General features: G+C 39.3%; 1 protein-coding gene across 5 annotated transcripts in view; it reads left to right on the top strand.

Moving 5' to 3' along the window:
- PDE5A (phosphodiesterase 5A) overlaps nt 1-26,235 on the top strand; it is a 147,858-nt gene that overhangs the window by 50,372 nt on the left and 71,251 nt on the right. For all 5 annotated transcript variants that reach the window (XM_086407271.1, XM_086407269.1, XM_086407272.1 and 2 more), the window contains 4 exons: nt 13,053-13,124; nt 14,789-14,878; nt 17,622-17,759; nt 19,935-20,002. In XM_086407271.1, coding sequence (XP_086263397.1) covers nt 13,053-13,124; nt 14,789-14,878; nt 17,622-17,759; nt 19,935-20,002 — 368 coding nt within the window. The remainder of the gene's footprint in view (nt 1-13,052; nt 13,125-14,788; nt 14,879-17,621; nt 17,760-19,934; nt 20,003-26,235) is intronic.

The raw sequence follows: 26,235 nt of genomic DNA, 5'->3' as shown, positions 1-26,235 counted from the left end.
AATTTTTTTGGCCAAGTAGCATGTGGGATTGTAGTTCCTCAACCAAAGACAGGACCCCACCCCTTGCATTGGAAGCTCAGAGTCCAACCACTGGACCATCAGGGAAGTCCCCTCTGATTCCCCTTTGACTTTAACCATTCATGAAGTAGCAAAGGTCAGCCTGGCACTTGAGCTCTCCCATCCATCTCATCTGCTCAAAGACAGCCCAGCAGCTCCTCCCTCTGTGTCCAGAATCACCAAAAGTCATGTCCTCCACCAAATTGGTTTGTCAGCATCAGTTCAGTTCAGTCATTCAGTCCTGTCTGACTCTATGACCCCATGGACTAGCACGCCAGGCCTCCCTGTCTATCACCAAATCCCGGAGCTTACTCAGACTCATGTCCATCGAGTTGGTGATGTCATCCAACCATCTCATCCTCTGTCATCCCCTTCTCTCCCACCTTCAGTCTTTCCCAGCATCAGGGTCTTTTCCAGTGAGCCTGTTCTTTGCATCAGGTGGCCCAAGTATTGGAGTTTCAGCTTCAGCATCAGTCCTTCCAATGAATATTCAGGACTGATTTCCTTGAGGATGGACTGGTTGGATCTCCTTGCAGTCCAAGGGACTCTCAAGAGTCTTCTCCAACACCACAGTTCAAAAGCATCAATTCTTCAGTGCTCAGCTTTCTTTATAGTCCAACTCTCACATCTATACATGACCACTGGAAAAACCATAGCTTTGACTAGACGGACCTTTTTTGGTAAAGTAATGTCTCTGCTTTTTAATATGCTGTCCACGTTGGTCATAACTTTTCTTCCAAGGAGCAAGCGTTTTATAATTTCATGGCTGCAGTCACCATCTGCAGTGATTTTGTAGGCCCCTAAAATAAAGTCTGTCACTGTTGCCATTGTTTTCCCATATATTTGCCATGAAGTGATGGGACCAGATGCCGTGATATTAGTTTCCTGAATGTTGAGTTTTAAGCCAACTTTTTCACTCTCCTCTTTCACTTTCATCTTCGCTTTCTGCCATAAGGGTGGTGTCATCTGCATATCTGCTGCTGTTGCTAAATCACTTCAGTTGTGTCCGACTCTGTGTGACCCCATAGACAGCAGCCCACCAGGCTCCCCTGTCCCTGGGATTCTCCAGGCAAGAACACTGGAGTGGGTTGCCATTTCCTTCTCCGCATATCTGAGGTTATTGATATTTCTCCCAGCAGTCTTGATTCCAGCTTGTGCTTCATCCAGTCCAGCATTTCTCATGATGTTCTCTGCATATAAGTTAGATTAGCAGAGTGACAATACACAGCCTTGATGTACTCCTTTTCATACAAACATGCTATTATTCCTCCCATCTTAAAAACAAAAGCAAATGCTCATTGGACTGCACATCTCCTTGCAGAGACCACCATTTCCCTGATGACCACAAGAGCTAAACTCTTGGAAAGAGCTGTCCCTGTTTGCTGTTTCCATTCCTCCCTCTCACTGGAGCATAATCCACTGCAGCCTTCAGCCTCACACTCTATGGAAACCACTCTGCAGGGCCGTAAGACATCCATGGGGCAAGAGCTAGTGATGAGAACTAGCAGTTCTCGCCTTACCTTGTAACATGTCTAAAACATCACCCTTGATCTTCCTTCCCTCTCTACCTGCTCTGTACCCAACTCCATCACAGTTAACTTGTCTGTCGTCCCAGCCATTCAAGCTAAATTCCTTACAAGCTGAAATCAGGTGAAATTCATCCCCCCCGCCCCCCAGGATATATCCAGCTCATCAGGAAAACCCTCGATGTTCCCTTCAGCTGGTGCTCTCTGCCTGCACGCCTGCCTCCCTGGCGCATCGGCACAGAGCACCTGAATTATAGCAGCCTTTCCCACCCCAACTGATGTCCCTACTTCCAGCCTTGGACTTCCTGCAATCTAGTCTCAAAATGCACTTTATAAAACTTGTTAGATCTCATCTCTCCCCTGCTTTAAACCTTGCAATGGATTTCCCCTTCAGTCTCTAAGAAAGGTCCCTTATGATCCGGCCCCCGAAGCCCCTCTGATCTCACCTGTTATCTCTCCCTGCCTGTCCTCTCTGGCACAGCTGTTTTCTCAGCGAGTCAGGTAAGCTCTATCCCCAGGCCCTCTGCACTAGCTGTTTGCTTGGTTGAAGTCCCTTCACCTAGTTCTCCCCGTGGCTCACTGCCTCATCTCCATCAGGCTTTTTTGGTTTGTTTTAAAATATTCATTTATTTATTTTCGCTGTGTCGGGCCTTAGCCGCATCAGGCGGGGTCTTTTGTTGGATCCCGCAGGCTCAGTAGCGGCGGCACATGGGCCTAGTTGCCCCATGGCATATAGGGTCTTAGTTCCCCAACCCGAACCGAACCCACATGCCCTGCTTGGGAGGCAACCCCCGGAGCACCGCGGAAGTCCCTCCTCCAGGTTTTTACTCAGATGACGTCTCGGTATGAAGTTCTTCCGCCGTCCGTATTGACTGCTACTCCGCTGTGCTATGCTCAGCCGAGTCCGACTCTTTGCCACCCCATGGACTGTAGTCAGCCAGGCTCCTCTGTCCATGGGATTTCCTAGGCAAGAATACTGGAGTGACTTGCCATTTTCTTCTCCAGGGGATTTTCCCAATCCAGGGATTGAACCAGCATCTCCTGCATTGACAGGCAGATTCTTTACCTCCTGAGCTGCCTGGAAAGCCCCTCTGTATTGACTATCAACCTATTTCCATCCTTGCTAGTCACCATTAGGCATGCTATGTATCAGCTTACTGGTTTCTTTGTTTCACCTCCCTAGACTGTAGACTCCATGAGAGCCAGGTGAGACAAGAATGCTTACCGAGGAGATGAGAGGGTGACATTTAAACTGCACGCCTGGTATGCAGTAACCTAGTTTACCTGAAATCTACTTAAAAAAAATATATCTTTGCCATTTCAGAGCCTAGAAACTGAAACAGACAAATAAAAGGGGTCTCAAGTAGAAATTTAATCAAGCTACGTGGTTAATAGCAGTAGTACTTGGATCTTCCTGCCAACCTTTAGAGATCAGAAATAACTGTTTTGTGTTGACATCGTCATCCCCATCTCAGATGAAGAATTAAGGACTGGGTCAAGTTAAGGAAATGTCCCAGTATTTCATATCTGCAAAGTAGGAGGGCTGGAATTCAGACCCAGGTCATCTTATTCTAAGGCTGCATTCTTCTCACCATGAAATAGTTACAAGGTAACTAACAACCAACTCTTGTACTATTTTAGTTTTGAAAAATGCAAAACTATGGACTGGAATAATAGAATGATAAAATCCAGAGTTGCCAACAGTGATTCCCAGTTAATTACTCGATGTATTATGTGCACAGCTGTGTGGAGGAGGGCATGCCTCTGTGCTGTTAACGCCTACTGCTCTGAGTTCTGCTGGTGAGACAGGTGTCTGTCTGCATCTGAGCTTTCCTGTAGGTTATCTTTTAAGGCTCACCTTCCGTCTTGGAGGAAAAAACACTTAGAGATAAAATACTATAAATTATATTCTCTATGTGAAGGATTTGTTAAAGGTAAAAAAAAATTATAAACACACACAGATTTTCCCCCTGGATCTCTTCAGTTAAATGTTGTGAATATCTAGCTTCTATGATGTGAATATCTAACTGGCTGTGATGCAGTTCGATGGGCTAGTAGAAACAAGAACACTGATCTAAACACTTAGTTCAGCTCCCCTTAAGAAGGTGTTCTCTCAATCCTGTGATACCAGGTTTAATTTGTAAATGAGGTTCAGCCTGTTCAGTGTCCTGATGCATGAAACTCTCCTTTTGCCAGTTTGCTGTGTTACTTGTCTTCTGTGTGTATTGGGTACACATTATGGGCACACAGCTTTACCCTGTAATTATCAGAGAGCTTTACTAGAACAGCATCCAGCCAGACTGTGAGCACGGACCTGTTGTAAGTGTAGGCAGTGCCGGAACAGACTCCATCCTGGTTTGATGGAATCCAAATCCAGCAGCACTGTCCGGGTGAAGCCTGTGCTTTTGCAGGCCAGCACCTGGCAGAACGCAGGACCTCTCCCTGAAAATAAATCTTAGCTGTTCAATAGATCCCAGGCTCTGAAGTCATTTTCGGCAATGACATGTGTAAAGGTGGGCTTAAACAGTGATATGATTATTCTGATACAAAGTGCAAGTGCAATTTATACAATATATACTGAGTACACAAATTTTTTATTGTTATTTTGGACTTGCTCCCAATTAGCCAAGCGAGATAGAGTTCAACGGAGAGAGTTACAACTGTAGTAAAAAATAACTCAGTCTTGAGGGCCGGCTTAAGGTCAGTGATTGCTGAAGAACCTCTCTTCACCCCTCTGTGCTTAAGGTGACTCGTCTGTGAAGCTTCAGCGGGAGGTGCAAATAGTGAGAGGCTTGACGGGGGTCGTAGTGAGACAGGGAGTGTGACAGTGCCCACTGCAGAGCTTGTCACCTCACGGAGGCTCAGACAGTGTCCGCGTCCTCCCTGTGCAGTGATCAAGGGCAGACAAATGGAGGAATGGAAAGTTCAATAAAAACAGTAAGGGCTGAGCCTTCCCTGCCATGGGAAGGACAGCAGGCTCTTCTGCTGTGTAACCTTTGTGTCTCTACAGTTTGTAAAGGGCAGAGGAGACAGTTCGCTCACAGCGGCTGTGTGCTGCTCTGTCTCAGACCTGAATCTCTGTATCCCTGGGGTAGAGAGGTCTAATAAGAAGGCGGCAGGTGCCTGTGGTTCTAGGTTTCAGACCTTCACCTCATCACTTAAAAACTGGTGTAGCAGAGTTTGGCTTTTGGCAGGGAAGAGGATTTTTTTTTTTTTTTTGGCACAAAGGGATAAGAATAAATACTTGGATCAAGAATTATGCCCAGCATCCCCTTGTCTGGAAGGAATCCAATCTCAGGTTGGCACCACTCCCACTGGATGTTCCCAGGGCAGGACAGCTACTGACCCCCAAAGGTGGATGTGTTCCGGCGCCATCTGGGAGCCTCTGCTCTGCTGCCAGCACGGAGCACACGGTCAGGACCTCAGCGCGTCCCTCTGTGACCAGGGCAGCTGGGAGCTCAGCACGTGGACCGCCACCTTACAACATCATAAGCAATCACCAGCTTACTTTTAAATACTTTTTGAAACTAAGGTAAAGTTTACATACAGTGAAATATGTAAGCCTTTGTGTATTATACAATTTGATGAGGTTTGACAAATGTTTGTACATCTGTGTAAGTAATACCCCAGTCAAGATAGTGAACACTTTAATCACCCTTGTCAATGCCCAAGAGCCATGGGCTACCCAGTTCTGACTTTTATCACCATAGGTTTATTTTTCTTTTTCTTGAATAATCTGCTTATTTTTGAAATTGCTTATTATCTAGTTCCCCCGAAACATAGGACTTTTATGTTATGTAAGTCGTTCTTGGCAATAAAAACGTGTCACAAATAAAAATAATTTATAATAAGGAGTCTAAGAAAACAGAACTTTAAGCAGCCACTTTGGATTTGATTTTGTCTCATTTTAAAACTGTTTCATTCCCTTTGAGGAAAGCATGCATTAACAAGATAAGCATATGTATTGGATCTGAAAACAGTCCTGGATATACTGGGAAACTGTTGGTCTTCAGGATTCCTCTCATTTGAATCCTAGTACTTAGGAACCTGAATTTTATATTCTGGTTTCACTCTCCCCTGCAGAGTGGAAAGATCACAGACTTAGGGGTTATACCTGGAGAAGCACTGGGGTCTCCACATTCTCGCACTACCTGGTTAACTTCTCTGAAAATCAGCTGCTCTTGTGATGGAATAGGAGTAATCATATCGACCCAAAAGTGTTGTGACAAAGATTAGAAGGATTAACAGAGAAAGTACCTGTTACATTGCAGACCCTTCCTTCTCCTTTTTTTAAATAGCAAACTTTTTGCCATTATAAATTTCCTTTTTTTTTTTTTTTTACCAGGAATGGGTTTATTAACTATATTAGAGCCACTGGCCATTGATAATGTATTTCTGATGCCAGTTATCTTCAGGGCACTGCTGTTTATATCTTGCAACTTCCTAAAAGTTTCTCTTCACCCCGACTGCCTCTTCTTGGCCAGCCAGGCTGCAAGAGTAAAAGCATCCACTCCTGTAATCTTTCTTGTCTTGTCTCCTAACCTGGGAAGATCCGTAAACATACTCTTGAAAGAAATAGGTATAGCAGGACTTGTGCATAACAGTTGGATAAAATGGATCACAAGCAAGTAAAGTCAGTCTTACCAGTCATTTAAAGAAATAAGAAACTTTGATTCTCAAAAAGCCAGACAATTTAAAACAACAATGAAAAGGTCAAAATTAGCAAAGATACACATTGGCAACACAGAAAAAGAAAACTAACATAGCCAATAATAATTTAAAAGTGCTCATTCTCTGTAGTAATCAGGGAAATACAAATTAAAGCAATAATGAGATACATTTTTACCAACAGATTGACAAAGATTAAAAAGCCAATCATACTAGGTGCTGGTTAGGATGTGAGGCTAACAGAACTTTTCTGCACTGATGATAAAGGTAAAAATTCTATAATCCTTTAAAGATTTCATCAAAGAAACTCACGTGTGTGTGTGCATACTGTCTCACCTAGTCGTGTCTGACTCTCTGCAACCCCATGGACTGTAGCCCGCCAGGCTCCTCTGCCCATAGGACTCTCCAGGCAAGAATACTGGAGTGGGTTGCCATGCCCTCCTCCAGGGGATCTTCCCAACCCAGATATCAAACCCAGGTCTCTTGTGTCTCCTGCATTGGCAGGTGGGTTCTTTACCATTAGTACCACCTGGAAGCCCCAAAGCTCTCACATGTGTACAAAGAGTCCTATAAAGATATGTTCATTGCGGATTGTTTGTAATAGCAAAAAAATGCAACTATCCCAGACATTTGGCATGAAATACAATGAGACTGGGAAGAGAAAAGTCCAATTTGATATTTTCATAATTTAACTTAAAAAGAGGAAACATTACCAACTATTGAGTAGTTCTATATCAATGGCTGTCAAAGTATATTTTGTCCCTAAACCAGTAGCATTTGGCATCACCTGAGAACTTTTAGTAAACTTAGTAAAACAGATTCTCAGGCATCAACCTAGATCTCTGACTCCGACACTCTGGAGGTGGGACCCACCAAGCAGTGTTTTAACAAGCCTCACTTTCCTACTGTTTTAGATGACAAGGGGTGGATGTTTACTGTCTCATTCTCTGTGATTTTCTATATTTTTAAAATTAAAACAATCTCAGACTTTTCTTTCATGCTTTTCCAAAGTCCTTTTTTCAACTCCATAGCTAAAGACTTACCGAGTGTGTATATTTCTTGCTGCCACATAAGTTTCATGTATGAGGACAGAACTCTTAATATCAAGGGAAAAAGAGAGGAAAAAATGGTCAAATGTTATTCAGATGTGAAGTGTCCAGTAAGTGTGTGTGTGGTAAGTCACTTCAGTCGTGTCCGCCTCTTTGTGACCTTATGGACTGTAGCCCACCAGGCTTCTGTGTCCCTGGGACTCTCCAGGCACAAATACTAGAGCGGGTTGCCATGCCCTTCTCCAGGGGGTCTTCCCAACCCAGGGATCGAACCCATGTCTCTTACATCTCCTGTATTGGCAAGCAGGTTCTTTACCACTAGCACCAAAACTTCAGTAAGTACGTCACCCTAAAAAACTTGATTTCTTTGACCCTTCTTCCCTTATCATCAACAGCAATTATCTATGAGGCATTGAGAACAATGTCAAGTATTGATGCTTCCATAGGCATAAGATATAAATCATGTCCTTAGGAAACAATTGTGTTGCAAATTTAGGATGTAAGTAGAAGGAATGAGGTTAAAAATGAGAATGCCTCATCACCAGATTATGGCACACTTAACTGCCACACAGAATCTCAAAGGACTTTGAAGGCAAGCTTTTGGGAGACAGCCTCAGTTGAGAAAGTGGAAGAAAATTTTTCAAGGGATGATGTGCGCCAAGGTCATTGTGGTATTCTGTGTCAAAGACCCTTGTAAGTGATTTTAGTTGATGTGGAGTGTATGGAATCAGAATCTTCCGTTTTTTTTGTCCTATAGATGGATGGATGGAACCATTGAGATTATTTTTGTGTGCAAAATAGTGTTCCAAGAAGAACACTATAAGTTTGGCGTAAGTGTCAAGGGTGGACTGAAGGTAAGAAAACAGCAGCAGTGAGATGTCAGGGCTTTCAAAGAAAGTGAGGATTTAAATGGTGAAGCACAAGATATGATATGGGGTGAGGAAGAGTGCAGAGGAACAGGAGCATGTGAGATTAATGCTAACGGAATGTATTAGTTTCTTACTGCTGCCGTGAAAAAACTACTGGGATTTCAATGCTTAAAACGACACAAATGTATTATCTTAGAGTTTTGGAGGTCAGAGTCTGAAATAGTTCTCAGCAGGCTGGCACAAAGTGTCAGCAGGGCTGTGTTTCTCTGTGGAGTCTCTAGAGAAGAAATCTATCCTCTTACCTTTTCTGCTTCAGTGGGCTGCCTGCAGCACTTGGCTTGTGGCCCCTTCCTCATCTTCAGAACCTGCAGCTGCACCTTAAAATCTCTAACTCTGACTTGCCTGCCTCAAACTTTCGGTCATAAGGATTCTTGTGATTACATTGTATGTGCTTAGTTGCTCAGTCGTGTCTGACTCTTTGTGACCCCATGGACTGTAGCCTGCCAGGCTCCTCTGTCCATGGGATTTCTCAGGCAAAAATACTGGAGTGCATCGCCATTTCCTTCTCCAGGGGATTTTTCCCAACCCAGGGATGGAACCTGAGTCTCCTGCATTGGCAGGTGGTTTCTTTACCACTGAGCCATTGGGAAAGCCCTCTGATTACATTAGGAACACCCAGATTATTCAGGATAGTCTCCAGATATGTAACTTAGTCATATCTGCCAAATCGCTTTTGTCATTTGACGTCACATAGTCGTAGGTTCCAGGGAGTAGGATGGGACATCCTTGTAGGTCTTTATCTTGCCTACCGCATGGAACAAAGCCATCATTTGCTGATTGCCTAGGATTTGGAAAAGAGGTGAAAAAGCCTGGAGTGGTCAGGTCAACCTGTCTGTTTCATTTTGTCAGTATAAGAGGTGTGGGCAAGAGCACGGGAGTAGGATTCCCTTCCAAGTGTAACAGCCTGACCAGAACGCCAGCTCCGTGAAGACCAGATCTGTATCTGTCTTGTTCACTACTGTGCCCTCTTCATTGTCTACAGCACTGACTGGGACATTCATGGTGCTTATTAATTATCTGTTGAATGAAATATTTGTTGCTGAGTGAATGACTGAGTTGGGAAAGCTTGAGGAAGAGCACTAGGGAGAACTCTCCACTGTCTTCTGTCTGCATCAAGTTCCTGTTTTCTTGGTGAAGTTAGGTTTTCAGCTCAGGTTGTAGATGGTCTGGAATCACGTCATAATGATAGAGACATTCTGCTGGTGGGAGAGAGAGACAGCTAGGATTGTAGAGCCTTTTCCTTCTCTCTCTGGCTTTTAGCCTCCATGCCGAGCATCCCCTGGAACGAGGAGCAGGGAGAAGCGTAGAAACTAATGTATGGCCTCAGTGAAGGTTGGGGCAGCTGCTGATGGAGGAAGAAGTAGTTCGCTATGGCGACAATCGCTTGTCCCTGCAGCGACCAGCTGTCACATTCCTCATTGTCACCCAGCCAGAGTCAAGTCTTGCCCTTTGCATTCCTAAAAGAACACTTGACCCTGTGAGGACATGATATGCATTTATGCTCTAAAAAGTGCCAGTGAAATAGAAAACCGAGAAGCTTCTTGATGCTTTAAAAAATAGCATAAAGCATTGGTGTTTGAGGGCCCTGCAGGTAGGTAGCCAGCGGGTAAGCAGAAGCGATTGGGTTTCTGATATAGAAACTAACATGTTTAGGGGCTTTGCCTCTCAGATATGAGGTCTGACAAATACTTTGAATAAAAGCTGTCCTTGTAAACTGACATTAAAAACCTTGTCTTGAAGAAAATTAACTAATTTGTTGAAAGGAGCAAAAGATGGTAGAAAAAAGAAAGACTTTTTATTAACACGAGGAGGACATGGGGTACACACTTGGCTGGGCTCCATGAAATTTAGAGAATCAAAGTCTTCTGGTCTTTTACTGTCTTACATCACCTTGGACAAACAGTGTACCTTTTCTCGGATTTTTATCTGTTGTCTTTATCAGTGCTGTTTTAAAAATGTCATCCATCTAGGTATTGAGGCACATGTGAGTATTGTATTTTCCCAGTCTAACAGTCTCTTGAAAGAACTTGCCTGTTTTTTTGAAAGAATATATTAATTATATTTAATTTATCATCCCTTAAATTAACCTCTCTATCTAAATCTATAAAATTATTAGTAAGAGAAATAACTGGTTACCACAAAGGATGGAAAATTCATCATTGGAAGTCCTTATTCCATAAAGTTGCCTAATGATTAATATCTTGTTGTAATGCTAAGGAAACAAAATTAAATATAGGAAAGAGCTGGTATTCATGGTGTACATGGTAGGTTTTAAAGCCTGTGAACAAGATTTCTGGTCAGTTTGCCAGACAGAACAAATGCAGAACACCACCCCACCCCATCCCTATTCTGCAAACAAGTGGAGGATGAAATTTCACCAAAAGCAATTTTTAAAATGACAGATGATCTCAAGAAAGGGAAAACACAGGTATCGGAAAGAAGGAGGGGAACTCAGGGTAAGCAACATGAGTGACCAAAGTCCAGATGGCGTATAGAGGCATGAGACTCGGGGTGGTAAGAAGAATGTCTATGGGTAACAGAGAGCGGCGGGAGGGGATGAGTCCCCTCTGCAGGCACGGTGCGGGGAGGGAAGGGACTAAGCTCCCAGGGGAAGCCGAGGCCTATGAAGGTTCCATCCATGGAACCAGGCCAAGAGAACCCCACTTGTGGCCAGAAGCAGTAGCAGGGAAACTTGCCTCTGACTGCAGTTGGAGGAGAAAGGAGAGACCCCAGTGGCTGGTGAGAGCCGGGCTTGTGCCCCGCAGGGTATAGAGCTCAGATTCACACCCTGAGTGCAGCGCCAGGTCAGGAGCAAGTTGTGTGCCCGACACTTCATTCTTCAGGGGACGGGGGATGGACTTATGCTCAAAAGTGTGTTCCAAAAGATGAAGGACAACTGGTACTAGTATTTAAAGGAAAAAGGAGGAGGAGGAGATACAGGCAGGTTTGGAAAAAAAAATCAAATAGAAGTTCTCAAAATGGAAGATAGTTATTGAACTACCTGAACACTGTTGTGTTGGTTGAAAATTGTCTTGCTTATTAGTACATTGTCTCATTAGTTATGGTTCCAGATACAAATAGCACATGGATACATTTTTTTTTTACTGTACAATTATCTGAGGAGGTTTGCATAACAGTCTCTTTATCTGTTTTAATCTCATTTTCTTTAAAGTGGAGATTTACATCTTTTATCAAATGATTTATTAAAGACAAAAACTCACATGTCATCATTTGTGAGAAACTCTCTCTTTTATGCATATTTGGTCACCCTTCTGGGCTCTTAGCAATCTGTGGTTATAAAAGTAATCCTGTCATTCTTTGTGCTGTTAAGTGTATGTTTATATATCACCCATTCTTGAGCTCGTCCAGCCAGCCTTTCTTCCAGTTTTTAATCGCTCCTTGGTACACAGTAGGCCCCACAATATTTTGAGTAAAAGAACGAAGACTTAAAGTCATCCAGTTCCACTGGCAGCACTGTGTATTAGACCCCAGGCCTTAAAGAGGCTCCCATCAGTTGTATTTCAGTGAATGTGTCTGGCTGCAATCCTGATGTTCTGACCTTAGACAGAAGCTTTTGTAAGCATTTAGTCATTGAGATTGGAGCCTTGAGAAATCTGTTGGCCAAGAACTAACGAGTGTAAAATAGGTACAGGATAATTGAATGATTCTGCTTTTTAAAAGTCAACATCCTTGTACGCTGTCATGGGGTGGGGAAGAAATGTGTTGAGAAGAGCAGAAAACGGCATCAGACAAGAATGTGTTTCCCCTTCCTTCCTCTGCTGTGTTAGAGAGGAATTTTGTTTCCATTTCTTAAAGCTAAGGGACTAGGATGAGCTAAGAAAAAAGGATGAACTGTCCACACAAAACTAAGGACTTTATTCCTCAAATATAATCATTTAGAGGATAATAGCTTTTTCCACTAATTAAATTGCAGAAGGAAGGAAAGAGTGGAACTTTTAGTATTAAAGAGGAAGCAAAAGGAAGTTGAAAGTCTTTATAAAACTGAGTTAATAATGGAAACTAAGTTGGAACTAAATGAGTAAGTAAAATATACTTTAAGCAGGAAGATGAGAAGGTTCTTAGGATTCTTGGTAAGTGTTTTGTGGAAATATAAAGCACATTTCCAGAGTTTAGCTCAGTCTTCTTAAGATATAGTTTATCTTTCAAACACCTTCTGATTTGAAATCATGCTCAGTCTGTTAATTTCTTATTTGATTTTTCAATAAAACTTCTTTCCCCCGAAATAAGTCTGTTGATGGTAAGATAATTTTCAAGGTCAGAAATTTCCAAAGAAGTTAGACAATGTTCCTACATTAGGAATTATTTTTACCCTAATTGGTTCTCCTGTATGTTAAATTCTGTGACTGGGCCATTGGTCCTGTTTCATTTGCAATAAAATAACATTTAGCCCATTTGAAATATTATAGTTAAAACCAATATAAAATGTTCATTTTGTCATATATTTTATTGAAAGGTAATATAAATTGTGTTTATTTTTTTATTAAAAAGCCATGAAAATTATTCACAATAAAAGTGATTGCCAATAAATTTCTTTTCACAGAGCAGCATGAAATTCCAAAATAAAATATAGTTTGGGACTCAAGAAATTAGAAACATTTGAACTCTTATGAGGAAAAAAAAATTACAAAATGCTAGGGAACTAGTTTAAATGCTGAGGGATTTAACTTTGTAGCTATTGTTTTAATTTTATAGCTTATTGTTATTTTAAAGCACATGTAGAAATTCTTCTGTAAACACACTTTGGTGAATTTATACCAATAATTTCTGTCAATGAAATTGTCAATGTTCTCTTCTTAAACCAGGTTGTTGGTGTAGCCCAGGCCATCAACAAGAAATCAGGAAATGGTGGGACATTCACTGAAAAAGATGAAAAGGTACCAAAACTTGTGCCTGGTATGATCTCAATTTAGGAAGATGTTTTCTCTTTAGAGTGTATAGACCTTTGGAATAAGTGATTGTCAAAACTGTTGATCACAAAAGCAGTATGGTTTGAAAGGATCTGAAATGTTCAGAGGGGTCTCTTTCCTCTGGCTAAATCAGTACTGACCTGTGGTCCTCAGTCAACAGAACCCCCGCCCCAGCCCGACCCCTGCTCACCACGCCCCCAAGCCTGCCTCGCCACGCCCCCAAGCCTGCCTCAAGGCTGTGTGCATGCTGGGGCTATCTAGAGAGTGACATGGTATTTTAACTCTCCCATTTACTTTTCATCACTGCTATAAAGAAATTCAACATTAAGTTAAAAAACAAAACCCTAAAGCACTGCTCCAAGTTCAGCACTCCAGGTCTGCTAAAAATTGGAATTGCTTCCTGGTGAAGCAAATTTCAGAACATTTTATAAGCTTTGCACACAGACGATGGGGCGCCAAGGTGTGAATTCAGGCTGGATGATGTGAATTTAGCTTCAGAAAGAGTGGCAGTCAGCATTATTTTATTACGTTTCTCGTCCAACTCTGGAGGGATAGTTTCCTTGCACCACATCGATGTGTTTTGCGTTTTAAGGACGGAAGCCCTTAAACCTGTTTATAACTTCATTCTGTCTGTAGGTTTTATTATTTCTCTTCCTGGATATGTAATTATATGTATATCATGGCACCCACTGAATTCTTCCTCTTTAAGCCCATTGCTATTTCTGTCCCTCCACTGAAAATGAGTAGGAACTTTTGGAAGACATTCCAATAAGACAGAGTTATTTTTGTCTCCTGCTGTAGGCTGTATTGACACTGGTGCTGGTCCCCATGTCTTAATTGCTTCGGAACATAGCAAGTACCTTTTTAAATGTGTAGTAGTCATCTAGTCTCCTATTCTCTTAATGACATCTGAGAATATTTGGTGGGAAACACTGTCCTAGATTGGCTGTTTATTCCATTTTTTGTCTATAATCCATTCAGGTAAACCCCCCTTGAAAGATTGTCATTCTTAGTCTGTATCATCTCTTGGCAGAATAAATTCATGATTGTGAATAAAATATGCCACTTCTTTTAATCAGTAATTAGTATAACTGTGAACACATCACCTTGGTATAGTATCGTGAGGGTGATAGGCCCGTGTTTAAAAGAATATATTTAATATTTGCAATTTAGTATGGGACTGCGGTTGCCAGTATTCTCCTAACAAGTATGTGAGCTTTCAGTTTGCCCTGGTAATAAAGTACGGACTATTTTTGTAGTCTTAGCTTTAATCCAAGTCTTAGTATCATTTAGAGACTACACCAACTTTTGCATAAAGTGAATTTCAATATCAAATCATGTAAAGAGATCTCTGTCTCCTCTCTTTCTCCTTGCTTATTTTACAACTATTTTATGACATTAGGCAACTTTATTAACATTTATCATCTACTGATTGTATCATTTAGCTAACACTTGATTTGCATCAGTTTCTAAATTTATGCAGAATAAACATCTACTGTGTTTATTTGATGCTGTTGGTTTTTTAATATTTATTTGAACTATAAATATTTTTGGATGTTGTTCCTGTTTCCAGCAATATAACAAGACAGGTTTATTGACAGTTCTTAACTTGGCTGTTGTCTGTTTTCTAGGACTTTGCTGCTTACTTGGCATTTTGTGGAATTGTTCTTCATAATGCTCAACTCTATGAGACTTCACTGCTGGAGAACAAGAGAAATCAGGCAAGTCTGATTATAAAGAGAGAGTATAGAAATTCTTTTTAAGAAAATGGTTAAATTTTTATATTATATATATATCATATAGATTCAGTTTCTAAATATTTTAACTGTTTCTACTGTTTGTTCTGATAGATATTTTTTCCATTTTGTATTTTTCTGTGAGCTATTGCTTTATCACTGTTAACAGGTAAAGATTTGCTTTTAACTTTACACCACCCTTTGTCATCATGGTACCAGTATTATGATGTCACTGTTTTAAGTTATTGAATGAATTGCACTTGTAATATTAAGGATTTAGTTCTTATATTATCACTTAGAGATGTCATCTCTTGATTCCCTGCTGTATAAGATAAGGATCTTAACATCCCTCATCTCTCCTTCCCAATTACTACTCCTTACCTCTGCTTTTCCTATCTAGACTTCTTCTTTTATGTTGTCCACACTGATAACATGTATACAGATGGTCTTCAATTTACACTGCTTATTTAGACTTACATTTTCAACTTTGTGATGGTGCAAAAGCTATTCACATTCAGTGGAAGCCATACTTCACACTTTGAATATTGCTCTTTTCCTGGGATAGTGACACATACTCATGATGCTGGGCAGCGGCAGTAGCCAAAGCTCACAGACACACCATCATGAGGGTAAGCAACTTCAAACCATTCTGTTTCCCACACAGCCATTCCAGTTTTCACTTTTAGTACAGTATTGAGTAAATTCATTAGATATTCAATACTTTATTATAAAATAGGCTTTGTGTTAGATGATCATGCTCAGCCGTGGGCGAATGTAAGTGTTCTGAGCATGTTTAAGGTAGGCTGGACTAAGTTGTGATGTTCAGGTGGTTGGGTATATTAAACAGATTTTTGACTTGCAGTATTTTTAACTTACAATGGATTCATCAAGATGTGATTCCATCGTAAATTGAGGAAGAACTGTATTGTTCTACGACCATGATGAACTTTTCTAAAGCTTTGTCTGGATTAATTCCAAAGTTGCAATTTAAAATAAAGTATTTATAAGTACTGCGATATAAATATTGCTCATATTACCTTTGTTATATAATTTAGTTGTTCTTGTTGATTCTGAAATTTATTCCTTTTTCCTTGAACTGTTTGCACTGGTGTAGCCTCAAGTTATTGCTCTCCCCCCACAAACTCTCCATTATTTAGGCATTCTCTGGAGTTCTTCTTTTTTATGTAGAATCTCCAGATTGAGATTCTCTTTCTTTCTCCTTTCAAGCAAACCTGTTTCTCCTCATGCCTGCTGTGCAGGGTTCATGGTAGAACTTTCCCTCACTGTTTTCTTAGGAAGACTCCATTAGTTATCCACTGGATCCCAGAACTCCTTCTTTCTCAGTTTACTCCTTTGTTCTGTTGTAGCACATTCTTAATTAACTACTTGCAACACGTATTGTGATGTGAGCACCTTACATGTATAAAAATATTTATTATAACATCCTGCCAGTGTGGCTGGGTATAAACTTCTGCATTGAAAAATGTTTCTCAGAATTTAAAGATAATGCTTTGTCTTCTGCCAGCATTGATATTGTTCTGATTCCTGGAGCTCTTTTTTTATCTATAAGCTTTTGGGATTATTTCTTTGTCATTGCTCTTGTAACTAAATTTCACAATATGATTCTTGTTTTTATTCATCATGCTTGTACCTGGTCATTCCTTTCAGTCTGGAGATGTAAGCCCTTAGGTTTTATGTATTTCTTTTTCATTATTTCTTTGATAATTCATCCCCCTACCCTTTAATTTCTCTTTTTAGAACTTGTGTTAATAAGACAGTGGACTTTCCATGGCTTTCAACTGCAGCATCTTCCTAACATCTCCCTGCTCCAGTCTCACCACTCATTAATCCAGTCTTCTTTTTATGAAAATGAGGTGATCTTGTCCCTTCTCTACTGCAATCCATCACAGTCCAAATGGCTTCAAAAGACGGGGCTTTTGGGATTCTTTCTCCATTTACCTCTGCAATATCATCTGCTTAGTTTTCCCCTTTACACTCTGTATTCTTAAAAAATTTGATCAAAACATACAATATGCCAATTTCTCTCAATGTAGTTCTTTTTGACTGTGATATTTTCCTTCCTAACTTCAATGACTATTCTTCAATAACTATTCTAACTTCAATAATTATTCCTAACTGAATAATTCCTGCTCATCTTTCAGACCTCCCCTGGCATAGTATTGCTTCTGGTAAATCTTAAATAATAACCCTTTCTCTCCCCTCCATGCACAGGTAGTCCTGTGAGACTAGATGAAATTCTCTGGAGTTAAAGGAAAGAGAAATTATCAGGAAAAACATGAAAGGAACTCTGAAAATTTTGTTTATTTAGGAAAACATTTATTCTGTGAAAATGTTGGCAATGTTGGTAAATGTTGATCTCAGAAGTTTGGATCAACAAAAACAATATTGTGTTTTATGTATCAGACACTGTTCGATGTTAACTTATTTAGTCTTCACAACAGCCCCATAATTTTGGTACTGTTTTTCTCATTTTCAAGAAACTAGATCACAAAGCCTGCAGGAGGAGAAACCAGAATTAAAAACTCTTGGCTCTGACTTCAGAATCCGATCGTAACCACTGTACTAATTGTACTAACAATCAATAGGAAGTTTTCTTTTTAAACTTGGTTTTAATTTGTTAGATTATATATAAACCACTTACAACCCATATAAGTCATTGTATTGCTTTAATAATTACTAAATCAGAGCTCTTAATTTTTTTGTCTAGGTGCTGCTTGACCTTGCTAGCTTAATTTTTGAAGAACAACAATCATTAGAAGTAATTCTAAAGAAAATAGCTGCCACTATTATCTCTTTCATGCAGGTGCAGAAATGCACCATTTTCATAGTGGATGAAGATTGCTCCGTGAGTACAGAGTATGACTTTTTTATTTTTAGAAAGACAGAAGCTTGTGGTCCTTAAAGCACTGCTTTTAAACCTCATGTTGGCCTCAGAACTCCCTCTCAAGTCCAACTGAACATGGTTGTTTATGTAAAGCTGATTAAAGCATGCGTTGTTTGGTTGGAAGGGGGTAGAGGTGAGGTTGGAGGACGCCCCGGTGCACCCTCACCTTGTCGACCGTCCGCTGAGCAGTCACCACGGGAGTGTCAGCGTGCTGCTTTCATCAGGGCTGCACTACCCTGATGGAGAAGTGCAGCGTCATGACAGTGTACGGGCCTTTTTTGCCCAGGAATAGTGGTGCCCTCTTGCTGTGAGCAGGTAAACCTGTTCTGCCTGTTTATTCTGAGTGGAATGGGATTGTGTGGAAATCATAAGTCTTGGCCCAATGGAGGCAGTGCTGTTAAAGGTACCTGTTAGTCCCAAATTCTTCCCACCAGGGAAAGTTGCTTAAGTATTCTAAGTGGTAGATTTCAAGCCATTGATTTTCATGTAAAGCAGTAAGATCTGTGTGGAAAGATGGCGTATTCTCATAGAGTGCTGCTTACTTACAGGTCAGCTGACCTTGCTGTGAGCATCAGCACCTTTGGCCTAAGGCCGTTTTCTTTTCTGCAGTTTCTTTTCCTTCTTAACTGATGAATCACTGCTTTTGGTATATTTCTTTTTGATGTAGTTGTTTGTTTTCTTTTTCCTTTAGACCCTTAGAACATGCTCTTCATTGGTGGGTTAGGAAAGAAAATAGGGATTCTTGCATAAAGTCAATTACAATCTGTATAGGATATTTGAATTGATTTTGGTGGGGGGGGGTGGAGAAATGAGCTACAGTCCATAGGATTGCAAAGAGTCAGACATGACTGAAGTGACTTAGCATGCATGCATGGGGGGAGAAAAATAATAGTTTTTTCTATTATTTTATTGAAAAAAATTATTTTTTATAAATATAAATAAAATATATTTTAATTATAAAAAAGATTTTTAATACTTATATTTAAAAATTTTAATTATTTTATTAGATAGGACTGTGTGCTATAGCGTTATTTGAATCATTGTGTTTGTGTGTGTATAACTCTCATTAATAGGAAATCAAATGAGAATTCACTGTGCTGTAAGATAATCAGTATTCTCATGGAAATTACTTAAAATATTTTCACTCAGTTATAAATTCCTTAATATAGAGATAATTACAAGATTGTAGCTATCCTTCTGAAGTTCAGGTCTGAATTTAATGCAGTATGTCAGTTCACCATTTTTGCTCTGTGACTGCTCTTTGTCATTTAGTTTTTGAAAGTTATACACAAGGGCACTCCCTTTTTAGACCATTTAAATATCACTTTATTTAACATTCAGCTTATCTTTCTACCAGTTAACAGCTATCATGGCAGCAACTGACTGGTATCAGAGTTGCTTTAAAGTATAGCTCAGCAGTATGCCCATTAATCTGTTTTGCTCACTTTTTAAAGACTTAATTTGTTGGGGGTAGCAATTAAGTGACTTGATGTTCATTTATACTGTGAGTATTTTTTTATAAAAAACATTTCAACACATGAGCAAAAATCCAAATGTGAACAAGAAAAAAATGTTACTCATTTCTTCTGTTCCCACATTAAATGCATATCATGTTTTATTTGTTTCCTTCCAGTTTTTTATTCAGTTATAGTATGGGTGTAAATATGTATGCTGCTTTTCAGTTTAACTTCAAAAGTACATCCCTTTGTTGCTAAAATCTTCATAATTTAATAATTCATAAAATATTATTGAATTGTGTCTTTTAAAAAAAAAAAAAGATCCAAGAATAGCAGTGAATATATGCATAAAGGCTAAAACTTGAGGATTTTGAATAAATATAGAGAAAATTTGAAGCTAACATGTTCATTAACAACTGGTAGAAAAGCAAAAACAAGTAGTACTCAAATAAGTACTTTTGTAGGTCAGTATCAGAAACAATAGGAGCATGGTTCTTAGTAACGGGAAGTAGGTTTGAGAGTGTCATGAAGTAAGTACTTGGGTCAGTTTTGTCTGAGAAAGTGAAAAAATACAAGAAGTGGTGTCTCAGTTCCACAGACTTGTATGTCTGTGTGTCTAGGTAGTTTTCAGTGTATTCTCAAACTTATTTCTCAGTATGTGTTGTTGCTCTGTTTCCAGGATTCTTTTTCTAGTGTGTTTCACATGGAGTGTGAGGAATTAGAAAAATCGTCAGATACTTTAACACGGTAAGGACTTATGGTCTATCTGTCATTTTCACATGTACATAATGCTGGTTACATAGCTATTTCACGATCTGTTTAAGACACAGAAGCTGCAGTTGCTTTTTTCCTCCTACAAGTAACTTCATTTGTGAAAAGACTTTACTATTTGACGTTATAGTTCCAGGTTTTTTCCACTGCAGTTGACCTGTTGGAGAATTCTTCCACAGAGTGAATAGTGTCACAATTAGTCTAGGCCTGGTACAGTGTTTTCTGTGAGCTGATTCATTCAAGACCCACAGACATATATTTCAGATATATTTTTGCTTTGTACTTTGGTCCCTCGGTGAAAATTTGATAGGCTTCTGAGTCTGTTCAGATTTGGAAATAGCCCCGGGATTTAACTGACCCCAGAAGGGTGCCTGCAGTCTCCATCACACCAATACATGTATGCATGGCAAGAATCAGAAATCTGTTGTAGTTCATTTCTTTTTCATGTTCTTTGTAATTTTAAAATTTATATTCATTTTTTGTTGGCTGGTACACAGAAAAAATAGAAAGTCAAGGTTATATGTATCAAGGTTATAGACGTTACTGGCCCAATTTTATACGTGCTTTCTGAAGAACTTTAAAAAGGATTTAGAGTTAACTAACAAATGTTCTTTCTCATATTTTTGTACCCTTAGCAAATTACTGGTGGTGTTTGCTTAAGCAATTGGGTAATCCCAGGAATATAAGTCTGCCGGGGTCAAGCGTCAGGAATTCTTGGGCATAATGCCATTTGTATTTTTCATTATTTATTTCTTTCAATTATTTCACTCCCTAAAATAATTCATGTCAATTTATACTACCCCTTATTAGTGATATTATAATTAAAAGCCGCATATTATCATGGAAATAGAACATTATTTAACTTTACCATTGACGTTAAAGTTCCAGAGTTTTCACTCTACAGTTGACCTATCAGAGGATTATTTCATGTTGGTGAATGATGTCACAGTAATATCCTCAGGAACCAAGTCCCTTGGTGGTAGTTCTTTAAAAACAATCTCTGTGCAAATCTGTAGAACATTCTGTAAGATAACCGGCCTGAAGTGAAGTGAAGTGAAGTTGCTCAGTCACGTCCGACTCTTTGCGACCCCATGGACTGTAGCCTACCATGCTCCTCCGTCCATGGGATTTTCCAGGCAAGAGTACTGGAATGGGTTGCCATTTCCTTCTCCAGAGGATCTTCCCAACCCAGGGATCGAACCTGGGTCTCCTGCATTGTAAGCAGACACTTTACCATCTGAGCCACCAGGGAATAACTGGCCTAGTCTCTTCAAAAAGTCAACAGTCATTGGATAAAATGGAGGGAGCGGCTGTCCTTGGACATGACAGCCAAATGCAGTACATGAACCTTGATTAGATCCTGCTGCTAAGTCACTTCAGTCGTGTCCGACTCTGTGCGACCCCATAGACGGCAGCCCACCAGGCTCCCCCGTCCCTGGGATTCTCCAGTCAAGAACACTGGAGTGGGTTGCCATTTCCTTCTCCAATGCATGAAAGTGAAAAGTGAAAGTGAAGTCGCTCAGTTGTGTCCGACCCTCAGCGACCCCATGGACTGCAGCCTACCAGGCTCCTCCGTCCATAGGATTTTCCAGGCAAGAGTACTGGAGTGGGGTGCCATTGCCTTCTCCGATTAGATCCTAGTTAAAAGCAAATAGCTGTCAAAGACATTTGTGAGGATAATTGAAAATCTGAATATGGACTGGATACTGGATATTGGTGTGGAATTATTGTTACCTTTTCTTTGGCATTACTAAGTGGTTAGTAGAAGAATGTTCTTATTTTTAGTAGATTCGTGCTGGTTTATGTAAGGATAAAGTGTTAGGATGTCTGCATCTTAGTTTAAAATAGTTCAGATGGGCCGGCTGGGGAGGGAGTAGGGTGTAGTAGGGTGGGTGGGTTATGAATTAGGAGGTTAGGACTAAGCCTATATACACTACTGAATATAAAACATAATCAACAAGGACCTCCTGTATAACATAGGGAACTATACTCAATATTTTGTAATAATCTATCAGGGAAAAGAATCTGAAAAAGGGAAAATATTCAGTTATGTATGTGTACACATGACATATATGTATTATACACGTATATATACATATATAACATATATACATATATGTATATTGTGTTGTACACCAGAAGCTAACATGACATAGTAAATCAACTGTACTTCAATTAAAAAATTTTTTTCCTTCAATTAAAAAAAGATATTTTCAACAACAAAAAAAATATGGTTCAACCAAAAATAAAACAGTAAATATATCTAAATATAATAAAGCAAATATATCTAAATTTAGTATAAGTAAATGAATATATTTGCACATATGTAGATATAGCAAATGTGGTAAAATATTAAAAATTGTTGAATCTACGAGTAGGATATTTATTTTGCTTTCAGCTTTCTTATGTATTTCAAAAGTTCACCATAAAAAATTGGAAGAAAATGTTTGTAATAAAAAGATGGAAGTAAAATTAAAATCATCTTTGTAGGTCATATAAAGCCAAACTGTCTGAGCTTGCAGCTGCAAGAACAAAATGCTTGAGTGTGCAACCTGGTTTCGTCCCAACCTCCCTCGTTAGCACGGACCCCATGGACCGGTGTGGGGTCTGCAGGAGCTGTCTTCTGCCCTGTATGCCTTTCCTGTCTTCTTCTCTTCCCTTTCATGGCATTTCCTGTCCTTTTCTGTGCTCCCCATCAGGATGGAGAAACTGTTGACTCTACTGGTTTAAAGTTGTTACTTTGTTAAGTGATTGTATTTAAATCAAAACATTATATTAAGAGTATTATTTTACCAATATGATACAATGAAAGACCTTTGCTTCTATTAAAAGTATTTCAGGAAGCTGCAAAGGAGCAGATGTAACTTAGGGACAGATAGGGAATGGGTTTGACTTGCAGGGTACACCTGACCTAGGCTGTGACCGCTGACCTGGGTGTGCAGTGGGTACTCAGGGTACATAAACCATGGAATCTCTACCCCAGAGATGTTTCTGCTACCCTTGAATTTTTGTTTCATAAAATTATATCAGAATAGCTGACCTTTATTTCCCTTTTGGCATTGTTGGTCATGAACTGAACTTTATTTCCCATCTCCACATCTGTTCTTTCCTAAGCTTCTGTGTGTATATTTTCTGGCATTTTTAACATTGCTTTAGTGGATTTTGAATCCTTTTTGAATATGTGATAGTATGTACATGTCCTGGTGAATATGTATGTATCTTTCTTAAGTGCTGGTATTGGGCTGTACTGCCTAGGTCAGTTATGAAGTCTTATTCTTAGGAGGAACATTAATAGATACTATTTTTATTTTATGACACCATAACATTTTTGTTGCTTTTTATAATAAACATTTTAGAAAACTTTGAAACATTAAATATTTGATTATTTTACTTTTGGCTTGCATAAATAATGATTACTATGTAGACAAATATATATATATACATGTTTATTTATGAATTTATATATATCCAGAGGAGAATAGGAAAATGAGTATGATATGCATATTAAATGTATAAAATGATGAGAATTCCCTAGCCATCTAGTGGTTAGGACTCTGTGCTTTCACTGCCGGGGCCTGGGTTTGATCTCTGCTTGGGGAACTACAAATGCGCAAGCTAAGAGGCACAGCCAAAACAGAAAAGAAAAATGTATAAAATGAGGAATTATCTATATTTACCTTTAAATGTATTTGTGTGGCAGCATATTTCTGTGTACTTTAATGTATTCACATTGGGATTCTTCTTATTAATTCAGGTAAGTCCTCTAATTCTGATAGTTGAACAAGCCCAGTGATTTGGTGTAATAGTGACCTCTACTGGTGAATATGCATTAAAATACTAAAATCTTACTATATATTTGATTTGTGCTACTGTATACTTGTTTTGTTTCTAATGAATGTCACATTCCCTCTCTGTAAAAGAAAATATATCTTTCCACTTTTAAAAAGTATTCCAAGACAGTCTTAGTGTAAAGATTTTTTTATAAAGGATAAATGTCAGTATGGTTACCTTAAAAGACTAATTTTATATGGACCATTTTAACTGATTTCATTAACCGAGTTTACAGTAATGGAAATTATCTAACACCAGTGCCTTACATTAGCTAATAGTTAGCTTTTAATCTAATGATGCAGTACAAGACCTCATAGTGATGTATGTTTTTATTTTAATAAAAATTAGATATCAGGCTTCATTTTGTGAAAACTAAAATGGTGTTTAGTAACTTTAGCTTTGTAAAAGGACTAGCTGATACTGACCCTTGGCTAGCAGATTCTTTATTACATTTCTGAAATTTCTTATTGATAGAATTTAGGCCTTTCCAGTTTTCATTATTAAACAAACACTTTGTCAATGCAAACCTCTTTCATGAGATGAAATGCTTGGCAGTTTGATGATGTTAGCAATAAGCAAATCATTCTTTTTAGGCAATTATGTGTCAGTGGAAAAGTATGGCTCACTTAGTACTCTTCTAACCAACCATCTGATTAACTTTTAAAAGATAAAACAATTTATTGAAGACAGTTTTGAAATGTTAAGTATACAAATAAAGAATAGTGAAGGTGAACATTATACATAATTATTAGAATTGTATTATCGATGGGATCAAACACAGTAAGCTCTTGGGGTTTGTAGAAATTGAGAAGTGAAGGTCATCTCCAGATGATGGGAGGTTTCAGAGTTTTCTGTGCTTCAATTCAGAGAGCCACCTAATTAGAAGGAAAAGTGAATGTGATGTTATACCATTTCTGTAAGTTCGTAATTTTAAGAAATAGATGTTTTAGTGCTATAATTCCAAATTAGTTAATTTCATGTTAATTGTGTGCTGTGCTTAGTCTAAAGTCAGTTGTAACCAGCTCTTTGCAACCCTATGGACTGTAGCCCGCCAGGCTCCTCTGTCCATGGGATTCTCCCAGCAAGAATACTGGAGTGGGCGCCATGCCCTCCTCCAGGGGATCTTCCTGATCCAGGGATCCAGCCCAGGTCTCCCGCATTGCAGGTGGATTCTTTACTGTCTGAGCCACCAGGCGAGCCCCGTGTTAATTTTAAATGCATATTTTATCACATAATGACAAACACATGGAATTAATCCTTTAAGCTCATGTTCTTGGAATATATATACTACTTGTTAATTATAATTACATTGGGAAACATATTTAAACGCAGGAACACCTACTATTTGTAAAATAGTAAAAAGATTTGTACTCCTTTAAAAAATGGTAGACACAGAGTATGAGAGTGTAGACTCTGACATCGGACTGCTTAAGTATTTGGGTTCATCTGGCTCCCTCTATTGAAATCATGATAATAACAAAAGTCATATGTCGTTATCATCATCATCATCATTGTAAAAGACGTTTGGACAAAGGAATCCTTTTCCAGTGTACTCCTTTCTCTTTGTAGATGCTTTTTCATTTTTCTTATCTTTACTGTAGCATCTTTTATTTTCCTGAGACTTCTGTTTTCTATGAAATATTTATTGTTTTAAAATAGTTTTGTTAACCAAAATCCTTCACTTATCTCATAACCTTTTCTTGGGATTCTCCCCAGGTAATTATGTACAAAGTATTAGGAAGCCAGGCATATCCTAGGTCTAATGTCTCTAACATTTTTCATGCCTTCTCAGATTATCAGTCTAGGCTCAGAAGTGTTCAGTCTGAAATTCATCTATTCCTCTGTTACCACGGTCGTTTCCCTTTCTTTCTTTTTCCGTTGTATATAGTACTGGACATAAGTTCATTACCTGACTTGGCCAGTTACACTTAACCTAAAGTGTACATCAAAGAACTGAAAGTCACTCAGTCGTGTCTGACTCATTGCGACCCCATGGACTATAGAGTCCATGGAATTCTCCAGGCCAGAATACTGCAGTGGGTAGCCATTCTCTTCTCCAGGGGATATTCCCAACCCGGGGATTGAACCCAGGTCTCGATCTGGGTTCTCGAACCCAGAAGAAGAGAATGGCTACCCACTCCAATATTCTGGCCATATCAGAGGAAGGAAAGACAAAAATATCTTGGCCAGGAATGAGGCCACTACTTCAAGAGTCTTTGTGGTATCACTAGTGATCAAGAACACCATTTGAAACCACTGTCCTAGAAGCAGTTTGCACAGGCTGAGTGAGAAGGAAGATAGGAAAAGATTGGAAACTTGAGAACTCAGAGCAAGTGGACAGTTTTCCTGAGACACCACTTAATTTTGAAATGTTTCCG

Source organism: Bos grunniens, chromosome 6 (assembly GCF_055505025.1).
Source record: "Bos grunniens cultivar Pamir isolate PY7600 chromosome 6, Bosgru_T2T1.0, whole genome shotgun sequence".
In the NCBI taxonomy this organism is placed as follows: domain Eukaryota; kingdom Metazoa; phylum Chordata; class Mammalia; order Artiodactyla; family Bovidae; genus Bos; species Bos grunniens.
Note: the sequence above shows the minus strand (reverse complement) of the source record. Positions and strands in the feature narration are given on the sequence as shown.